Source organism: Mauremys reevesii, linkage group 15 (genome assembly GCF_016161935.1).
Source record: "Mauremys reevesii isolate NIE-2019 linkage group 15, ASM1616193v1, whole genome shotgun sequence".
NCBI classification, from domain to species: domain Eukaryota; kingdom Metazoa; phylum Chordata; order Testudines; family Geoemydidae; genus Mauremys; species Mauremys reevesii.
Genome location: NC_052637.1, coordinates 31,614,980 through 31,625,077, shown reverse-complemented (window position 1 = coordinate 31,625,077; position 10,098 = coordinate 31,614,980). Strand labels below are relative to the sequence as shown.

The following is a 10,098-nucleotide window of genomic DNA, read 5'->3' as shown; positions in this document are numbered from 1 at the left end:
CATGGACCCGAAACCACCGGGGGCGGGGGGAGAATCCAAACCAAGTGCCCCACCCCCCACTATAGCAAACTTTTCAAGAGATCTTGGTCTATCAGAAAGGCCCAGCCAAAGCGCTGCCAGCAGCCTGCGGATGCAGCTCCTCAGGACGGGGGAGCCAGGAGAGGTTTCTCCCTCGCTGGAGGAATTGATGGGAGCCTGGAACAGATCAAACTTTGTTTAGGGTTGCCAAGGCAATGGATTTTTCTGGCTTCCTGTGGAAGGAGCATTTTGGTTGTTGCCAGGAGACCCAGGAATGCCAGACAGGGCGCTCACTGGCTCCCGGGCAACCACACTGGATACTGTGATGGTCTCATTGATTGGATTGGATTTTTCTTATTATCTTGTAAGTGTTCTCATCTCAGAAGGCCGGGGCTTAGGCCTGCCAACCGTTGCTTAGTTCCCGACACTGGGGTAATAACAAACTCATCATCTCCTACCCATTATGATGCAGCGCTTTAAATCCAAATTCCATTTTCTCCCTGCTTGTCCCGGCTCTCTCTGGGTTAAACATGTTCTCTTTGGACAAGAGAACAAAGGCTTCAGGCTTTGGCCATGAAAAAAGGCAGAGTCTGGAGGCTGGGCCGGGACATCAGCAAATGAGAGATGAGTTCTGGGGTCCTTAACAGCAGAGGAAGTGGGGGAATTGCAGAGACGGGCAAGAAATTGGAGGGAAAGGCACACAGAGAGCAGCTCACTCCTTCCAAACCCCGAGATTTAGGTTGGACATTAGGAAAAGGTCCTAACTGTCAGGGTAGTTAAACACTGGAATAAATTGCCTAGGGAGGTTGTGGAATCTCCATCTCTGGAGATATTTAAGAGTAGGTGAGATAAATGTCTATCAGGGATGGTCTAGACAGTATTTGGTCCTGCCATGAGGGCAGGGGACTGGACTCGATGACCTCTCAAGGTCCCTTCCAGTCCTCGAGTCTATGAATCTATGCAGGATTTCTCCTTTGGGTTACTGCCGGCTTCCACTGCCCCCACATTTGAGGGTTCTTTTGTAATGAAACCTAATACTGACCAGAGATGGCCGTTTAAAGCCCCAGTGTCTTGGCCTAGTTTTCTGCTCTGCTCACTTCCCCAGGCGGTTTCCATTGGATATTCTAGCTTTCCTGCCTAAGTTACTCCTGTGGGCTATTAAGCAGCAGCCGTGTTCCACCCCAGAGGTGGCTGCATTTCAGTGGTGGCTGAAGTGATTCCTGTATCTGAAATCTGTAAAGTGCTTTAGGATCCTTCAGGGTGAAAGATGCTAACTCGATGGAACACTTGGTATCATTTAGTTTTCCTTCCTCCTAAACCCAGGATTTTATGTGCTGCAAAAGTTCCCATCTCCTGTGCCAGGGAGGGTCACTTCTTACAGAACAAGGTCCTTTTACTCCCAGTTCCTTCTGTTTTCTCCTGAGGGCCAGCTGGATGGCAGCACCTCAAGGTGAGGCTTTGGGTTTCTGTTCCTGTCTCACACCAAACAGGCCCCCTGGAGCTGCCGTTTGTAATTCCTTTGCTTCCTCCATGAGGCGAGTAGGTTTGTCCCAGGCCTCCATCGGCTTCTGGAGTGCTGCCAGAGAGTGGGAGCCAGGGCATTAGCAATGCTATCCCTTCTTGATCCTTCTACCTCAGCACTGGGACAACTAGAGCTAAGGTGGTGTGGAAGGGAAGGGAGATCCTGCTATGGGGGGTATCTTCACTATGTTCCTCCAGGCCTGGATGCTGCCTGTGCAGAGGGGGCGTTGTTGGGCATGGAAGAGGCTCGTGCCATGGTGCAGGTCTCTCCTTGCCGTATGTTACACCAGAGACGGCAACGTGGTGCTAGTTCATAGTGCTGGGGAAGGAAACTCAAGAGGCAATGGGTTAGTTACCACCTCCTGACACGCTCCACCAGCCAAGTGTTCCAGGGAGGAATAAGAACCTGCAGGAACACACTCCCAAAGTGGCTCGTAACCTTCCTCAGTCTATGTGGCTGTGCCAGGGCTCGTCTCCTCGGTCTACGTCAGCTGGAGGAGCTGGCAGTGCTGGGCTCTCTGGAATGTGACTCGCCTTCCACCGCGAGTGCTTTGTCAGGCGGAGCCCAGAAGGGTTCACAATGGAAGGTGTGGCAGCACGGGGACCCTTCTCAGCTGTTGTTCTTAATCCTCAGATGAATCCTCTTGCCCTCAAGGTGGACGGATCCATTTGCAGAATCTGAACTGCTACTGGCTCAGCCATGCCAAGGAGACCTGGCAGGATGCGAGAAGGCTCTGCCGGGGGATCCCCGGTGGAGATCTGGCAGTTGTAAGAACGCAGGAGGTGCAGAGCTTCCTGCAGGAGACTTTCTCTGGGTGCGTATCATGCTCTAGCCCCATTGTCTTTGCTCTGATGACAATGGCGATGTCACTAGTACAAAGGTTATTGTTGTTCAGGCACCATGGCAATAATACAGGCAAGCTCCTTGTCTCCCTTAGCCCCATTGCCCAAAGGCAGTGTTGGGTACATTACAGCGAACCAGGCCTCGAGGCAGTCAGGCAATGTGTGCCGCAGTAATAGCCTTTCACCGGGCAGTCCGGGTGTGCTTGGGGAAGGACATAGCTGGATGTAGCTCACACCCTTAAAAAGCACGTGAGGATCCACTCAAAGCAAGGAACAGAACAAGTACAAGAGCCATTCTGAGCCCTAGACAGGGTGGGCTGGATTTTCGGAAGTTCTGAGTGCCCACAACTCGGTTTAAAATCCCTGGGAGGGAGCTGTAGGTGCTTAGCACCCTGGGAATCAAACCTTATGCACACGCTTCAGGGATCCTCTAGGCTGCTGTGCTGGGAATTGTGGGCGAGCTGTAACAGCCCGGGAGCCCTGCGAGTGAACGTGGAGCATCCAAACCAAGATAGCTCGGGCCTTTACAGCCGGCACTGGTTCATTCACACCAGGGCGGGCTGCAGTAGGAGCCATTTCTAGTGCAGAGGAGCCTCCAGGAAATGGGGGTCTGTGTTTTTGGGGTATCCCTGATGGAGACCGAAGCATGGCCACCCATTCTGACATGTCAGACCTTTTCCTCGGCGTTGGTTTGGGGGGTGCTTTTCCTCTGCTGACTGGGGTCAAAGGCACTAACCTGCCTCAAGCTCTGCTCCCTTCCCCAGCCGCTCCCTGCCTTCTGTGTTGCGTTGCCGATGCTGTTTCTCTTTAAGCAGAGGTTCTTTCTGTCTTTCTCCCTGGCAGTGCTGGTATGGTCTGGATTGGGCTCAGCTCCTTGGGTTCCTTGCGCTGGGTCGATGGGAGCCTTGTGGACTCGTTCCAGAACTGGACTCCCTTTGGTCATCCCACGGGCAAGGAGAGCTGTGTCCAGATGCACCTCCTCGACCCAGAAGGGGTTTGGAGCAGTAGCCCGTGCTCTGCAAAGTCCTCGTTCCTCTGTGAGAGGAGAGCTGGAGGTACCATACGTCCTGCTGGCACCTGGGGTGGGAATGTATTTATGGGCTGGACTGGGAGGTTACACTGCTGACCATTGCCAACAGGAATAAAGAGGCATTTCCTTGCAGCCCCTGGAGGAGCCGAGTGCTAAGGGGGGCTGCCGGTATAATAACCCATTGCTTTATACTGCTCTTTCATCCTGGGGGACCCCAATGCTCTGGCCAAACCATGGTCCCATGCTAGGAGAAGCAGAGTGCCTCCCAACTCCCGGTGAGGAGGGCCCTGCCATTAATATGTATTTATGTTACAGTCATGCCTAAGGGTCCCAACGCGCTAGGTTCTCTACGGACACGTAGCAAGAGACAGCCCCTGCCCCAGATTGCTTACAGGACAGACAAAGGGCGGGAGGAAAGAAGTGTTGTTAGCCCTGTTCTACACTGGGGGAACTGAGGCAGAGGGGGATTAAGTGACTTGCCCAAGGGTCACCCATGGAGTCTGTGGAGGAGCTGGGTACACAACCCTGAGCCCCTGAGGGCCAAGTCAGTCCCGTGACCACAAGGCCACTCTTCCTCTCCGCAGTTAGTGCCTGAAAGTTGATGCTCTGTAGTGCTCTACCCCGGACCCTGGCAGACTCCCAAGTACTCTGATGGCGGCTGTATGCCGGGGCCAGACACATGGGTATTTCTGTGTTCGCTCAGCCTGTTAACATGGACCCTATTGCTGCCCCCACATGCCCTTTCCCTCCAGTCCCCACCCTGGCAGATCTAGGCCCCAGCTCAGCTAAGGCACATGCTTACAGACTTGCTGAGTCGCGGCCCCGGGGCAGCCAGGTGGCTCTCCTAGAAGCCTGACGCTTCATCCATGATGCAAGCCTGCAGCAGGGCCTGGCTGAGCTTTAAGCCGGGAGGTGACGGGCCATGTGCTTTGTCTTTGCAGTCCCCCTGCCCAGCCCGGATGTGTTCCTGACGGGCGTGCCAGTGTTCAGCGGAGTCTATGATGTGAGGAACGTCAGCACCGAGCCGCTGCCTCCTCTCCTGGAGCCTGACAGCATTGAGGTAGCGTGAAAACAGAGCCAGACGGCTGGTGTGTGTGAATGCCGGATGGGTCTGCCTGAGACCTCCTCTCCCTTCCCTCTCTAGTCTATATACCTTGCTGAGTAGCCTATGGGAAAGGGCAAACCCATGGGAAGAGAACACAAATCAACCCAGGAGCACCGCCGTGTCAGATGAGGCTGTGCTCTCAATATTTATGGCCCCCGGGATATGGGAAACGTCAGGGAGAGCCTGGCTCTGTATTCCCAAACCAGATAACCGCGGCCACATTTCAGGTAAAGCACTGATCTTCAGGAAGCTTATTTGAACTACACAGGAACATCACAACAGCACAGGTCCCTTCATTACCACCTCACCCCCAACCTCCCCTGCCAGTTCCTTCCAGGGGGCCTTTTTGGACTTCCCACCTTCACATGTTTATTTCCTGGTCTCGTGTCTTGTAGTTGATGCTCTTTCCAGGCCTCTGGTTCAGCCACGCTGGTATTCTAGTCTCCGTAGACTTCGGGGTACAAGGAACAAAGAAGCCTGTTCTGGTCCGGTTCCAGATCCTCCGCCCACATTGCAACCCCAACCAGCACTTGGTTCCTCCCGGTAAGAGTTCAGCATCCATGCCTCTGTCTCTTATTCTCTGATACTTACAGCCCATCTGCCTAGACCAATAGGGTTGTGCTGATGGGTTGGTGGACATTATAAAAGGATAAGGAGGGGTTACAGCTGCTTGATAGTCTCTGTGCTTAAAGCCTCTGGCTCTGTTTGATTCTTGGTGGGATGCTAAGATAGACTGGTGGCTCATCCTCACATTTCCCTCCAGACCTCATCCGTGGACTCTGGGTTGCATGGAAGGGACAGAAGAACCCTGATAAGTGAATCTCCCACAACTAGGTGACTTGTAGAGATGGTCAGGACTTTTTCGGTGAACTGTTTTTTCACTGAAAAATGCAGATTCATCAAAACTAAAACTGGATCAGGTTTGACAAATCTTCCAACTCAAAAAAATTATTGGGAGGAAAAAAGTTTTGAAATTGTCGAAACTCCTCATTTCAAATTTTTCAAAACAAAAGTTTTGGGGTTTTGAGCGGATACAATTTAAAGAGAAAAAAGATCAAACTCAAAATGAAGCATTTTGAAACTTTCAGAATAAAATGTTTCAATTTTTTGTAATGGATTTTCAGTTCATGGAAGTTTTTGAAACTTCCAGTTTGGACCCATATCTTGAAAATGTTCTTGTGACAGGAAGAGCATTTCCTGCTCTAGTGCCCTGTAATCACTGTGCGGGCCATATTTATCGATTCATTGGTCTGTTCCCCTTTCTACTCCTTTTCCATTCTCTGTAGTTGTGTTTCAACCTCCTCCTTTTCACACCCATTTTCCCCTCTCTTTCTCCTTCTCTGCCTCTGTCCGCTCCTACGTGCATTGTGAGCTCGGTAAGGCCAGATCTATGTTAGGAAAGGTTTGTTAGTGGGCTCTGCCATCAACCCTCCAAATGGAGACACAGTTTGTATTGGCAAAAATGTGCTTTTGATGGAATATCTGATACCAGTTTGGTGAGCAAAATAAGTTCCACCGGCCAAAGCACTTTTGTGCTGATATAACTGCATCTACACTAGGGCTTTTGTCAGTAGAGAAACAGGACACACAAACCACTCCCTAACCAATGTTGCTATACCTGCAAACATTTCTAGTGTTGACCTGGCCTACCATTCAAGTTAGTGCCAGCCTTTGGAACCCACAAGGTTCAAATGCTTTTGAAATGAGACAAAACCAGGGTTCCCAGCGCTCTGATTGCTGACACGGTTGTATCTGACACCCACAAGAGGGTTAATGATCTCCCAGAGGTTGCTGGGAAATGATTAACACTGTCCTGCCATTAGGCTATGCTCCCTCAGTGAGGGTGTCCTGAGTAGGATGTTGTGCTTTTATCTGGTGTCCCATTGGCTGGGGGTGTTGTCACTTTGAGCTTGGGTGGAGCTCAGTCTGAACTGGTTGTTTCTGGTTTATAGTAAAAATAAACACACGTAATACTTTCCTGAATCCACAGACAGCAAAGTGCTGTGCGGCAGTGGGCTGGCGTTGTTATCCCTTTGATACCGATGGGAGAAAACAAGGCAGAGACAGGTGGTGACTTGCCAGAGGCCATATAGTCAGTCAGTGGCACAGCCAGGAATAGAACTAACTCCCAGTCAAGTGCCCTGTCCACCAGACCATGCTGCCTTCCAGTTTAGGAAACTCTCGCTCCATCTGGCTTGTCCAAATCAAACTTTGGGCTGTTCGAAATCCAGATGTGGATCCAGCTCTGGTTGCAGAACACGGCCTGGTCCCTTTCTCTCCTTGCTTGCTTGGTCCTGCTAATTTAGTTGCATGGCTTGGAAATGTCACTACATTATAAATGATTTGTTGGAACACATGTCTAGGGGAACACATGCCAGTTACAAACCATAACCCAGTTTGCTCCCTCTTTGAGCTCTCCAAGTCCAGCGTATCTTGCAGCATGTGTGCTTCTTCCCAGGCTGTGAGCTTCTTCACACGCCATTCGCCTGCTGTCACCCCCGGCCGCTCTGCAACACCACGGGTTGGTGCCCCAGCGGGCAGCAGTGGTGCCCACTGAGTGAAGGCTGCTTGAACATCTCCAGTCCTTGCAGCTCTTATGCCTTTGAGAATGTGACTTCCAGCATCCTGCCCATCCGAAACCCCCCACGTTACAGTGCGACCCCACCCTTCTACTCACCAGTGGCTGACCTCCCCCTGCTACTCGCTCCCAGCAGCGCAATCAGGCATGTCCAGGTAAGTGTTCTCAGGACGTTATTCTGCTGCATCTTCTCTCTCCACCTTGTACTGCCCGGTCATCTCCTGCCGTGTGTGTGTGTGTGTGTGTGTAAATCCCCTTGTGACACCATTATGAGTCTCTGTGACAGGGCTTTGTGGCGATGTGTAATTTGGTCCACATCATCATGCTGAGACGCACCGTCATTCTGTGTCAACACCACATGGTGGCGTGAAGAGACAACGCTCACACTTGTGCATTGCGATGCCTGAAATGAACTCTGGGACAGACCCGGGAAAATGAAGGCGTGTCCCAGGAATTTTGGGCAGCCCTGTGACCAGGACCGTCCTTAGCCATAGGCAGCTGCGTAGGGCACCAGTATGTCTGGGGCACCAGTGTGCCTGTCCTTCATCCCCTTCCCCTGGCTTCTCCTTTCCTGCCCTCCCCTGATTCCTCCTTCTTTCTTTGTGCTCTCTTCTCCACCGGTACCGGGTGGGGAGGCAGGATGTTTCATGGAGACTAGGCGTGGACCGGGGTCTGGTTACAGCAGAGGCTGTGGTTGCAGTGGGAGACGACTCTTTCTATGTGTTTCAGGTTCTCCTGCCCAGAGAGGAGATCAGTGTGTATCCGGATGACATTATCGGAATACAGCATAACTCAGAGGTGAGCTCCCTCCTCCGGTGCCTGCAGCAGTCCCATTCCCCCTGGCGACAGAGCTATATCAGCCTCGTGAAGGCTGGCTGGTGGGAGGGAAGCATCAGCAGCTTTACCAACCCCACCTGGGTGGACCATGTCGTCTGTGACCTCCGAGTGACCTTTGTGGGCGAGCCCCGGAGCTTTGCTGCCACGCCGCCGCTGGCCAGGCATTCGGAACGCGGGGCGTACACCTACACGGCAACGGTGAGGAATGCGGTCAGTAGCAGGCAGATGAACTGCACGGTGGAGGTGCAGACCAAGGTTGGTGGGCTGCAGATTATCCACCCGACTCCGGTCAGTGGGAAGCTCAATGTGGCCACCAAGAAAGAGACTCTGATTGTCATCAAGATTCTCTCTGGCTGTCATGCCGTGGCTCACTGGATGGCACCCGTGGGTAAGGCTGGGGTGTTATTTAAGGACACCTGCCCAGGCAGCATTATAGCACTTGTCCCCGCCTGCCGCAGTGACACTGCAGATACCTGGTTCTCCTCCGTCCTGCTTCGCATGGAGGAGCCGAGAATGGAGACGCTGAATGTGCTGGTGTCCAATGAGATCAGCACCCAGAAGCTGTCAGTGAAGATCCAGTCATACAATGCCATCGAGGGGCTCCGGGTGATGCCGCCTGGCCCCCGCAGGATGCTAGTGGATGTGTCTCAGGTAGGTCATCTTGCTGCAGTTATCACGCCTGGGTTATCATCAAGGGCAGGACCCCCATGCCACTCCGTCACCCTATTGGATGCTGGCATATAGGCTGCCTGATGGTTTTACTATAACACCAAACCTGTGGTGACGCAGCTGCAAGATGAACGTGCCCTCATCCAGCAGAAACTTCCAAGGGTAGCCCCGGAGCCTGTCCTACCCTCCCTCAGGATGCACTGGGGCCCCAAAAGCCAGGCTAGCATGGGACATTGTGTGTCTCTTACCTCCCTGTGCCAGTGACAGTGAGCCGGCTGTGTTGTGTTACATCCATTGCATGGCTGCCGGGGAGCAGGCGAATGCCGATGTTCCCTGTGGGCGAAGTCTTCCATCACTTTGCTTTAGGCCTATTGGAACTTTCCACCCCTTAGCCCTACTCAACACAACCGGGAGGAAGCAATCTGAGCCTAGCCCATAGGTCTGCTGTAAACCGCTGATTTTTTGCTTGGCAGGTGTTCTCTGCGGAGCTCACCCAGGGCTCCTCTGTCTCCTACAGCTGGGTCATCGACAACATGGACATGTTTGCCTACAACGGACAGACCTACAGCGTCAAGTTCAAGAGGCCTGCCACGTACCAGCTGAAGGTGAGCAAGCGTGAGAACCAACCATGGGTTCCTTCAGCTGTGGCACAGATCATAAAGGAAGGGAAGAGTGTCTAGGAGTCAGAGCAAGGGACTGGGGAGTCAGGGCTCCAGATGCCTTTTCTAGCTCTGCCACTGCTTCGCTGTGTGACCTTCAGTAAGTCACCTACACTCTGTGCTTTAGGTTCTCCACCTGTAAAAGGGAGATGGTAATTGATATCCCCCTCACAGGCCGGTTCGGAAGGGGTTAAATATTTATAAAGTGCTAGGCAACCCTTCAGTCAGGAGCACCATATTACTCCCCACCCCCAGATGAGTACTTTTGGGAGGAACGATGGGTAGGCAGACAAATATGCAAATTATTATTATTATTTATTAAAATCAAAACACCAGGGTGTAGAAACCTGCCCGTTCAGCCGAAGGCCTGGCAGGACTCCATACACATCAGGCAGAAGCATGGAACAGCCACTGTCAAATAGTAGCAGCTTGACTCAGGACTGTGTACTGTACCCAATTGCCCCAGTTGCTTTTCCCCCATGGAGACGTAACTCCTGATGGGAGTCATTGTATGCCCCACTCTGCCGCAGCTGAGTTGCCAGAGGCTGCTGTCTGGGCAGTGATTAGCCGCCATTAGACATCTCCATGTGTTGCATTTTCCTGACTGTCAGGCCAACGTCTGTTCCTCGCTCCGGTCCCCACCCTCCCCGTGCTCCCAATGAGAACATCACCATAGTGCTACCGTTCCCTGGACCTCTGTCCCCGATGTGAGTGGCAGGATGCACTGTGCTGGGAATCAGTGGAGCGTGTAACATGGGTGGGGCGAGTTGCATTGGAATGCATTGCAGACAAGCCAGGGTCTGTGAGACAAACCAAGGGGGGAGGAGTGGTCCTGGTG

The 10,098-nt window shown here is 52.6% G+C and overlaps 1 protein-coding gene across 5 annotated transcripts in view; it reads left to right on the top strand.

Annotated features, from left to right (window-relative positions):
* The first annotated feature begins 976 nt into the window (after window positions 1-976).
* The window catches only part of LOC120383211 (polycystin-1-like), a 47,331-nt gene continuing 38,209 nt past the window's right edge, over window positions 977-10,098 (top strand). For 3 of the 5 annotated variants that reach the window (XR_005588374.1, XM_039501012.1, XM_039501011.1), the window contains exons 1-8: window positions 977-1,468; window positions 2,174-2,354; window positions 3,226-3,437; window positions 4,354-4,472; window positions 4,913-5,060; window positions 6,976-7,250; window positions 7,825-8,583; window positions 9,075-9,206. Coding sequence is in view for 4 of the 5 variants with exons in the window: in XM_039501012.1 (XP_039356946.1) it covers window positions 1,348-1,468; window positions 2,174-2,354; window positions 3,226-3,437; window positions 4,354-4,472; window positions 4,913-5,060; window positions 6,976-7,250; window positions 7,825-8,583; window positions 9,075-9,206 (1,947 nt within the window). In the remaining variant the exon portion in view is untranslated. Of the gene's footprint in view, window positions 1,469-2,173; window positions 2,355-2,520; window positions 2,580-3,225; window positions 3,438-4,353; window positions 4,473-4,912; window positions 5,061-6,975; window positions 7,251-7,824; window positions 8,584-9,074; window positions 9,207-10,098 lie in introns of those variants that run through there. The other 2 variants (XM_039501013.1, XM_039501014.1) reach the window with 2 other exon arrangements.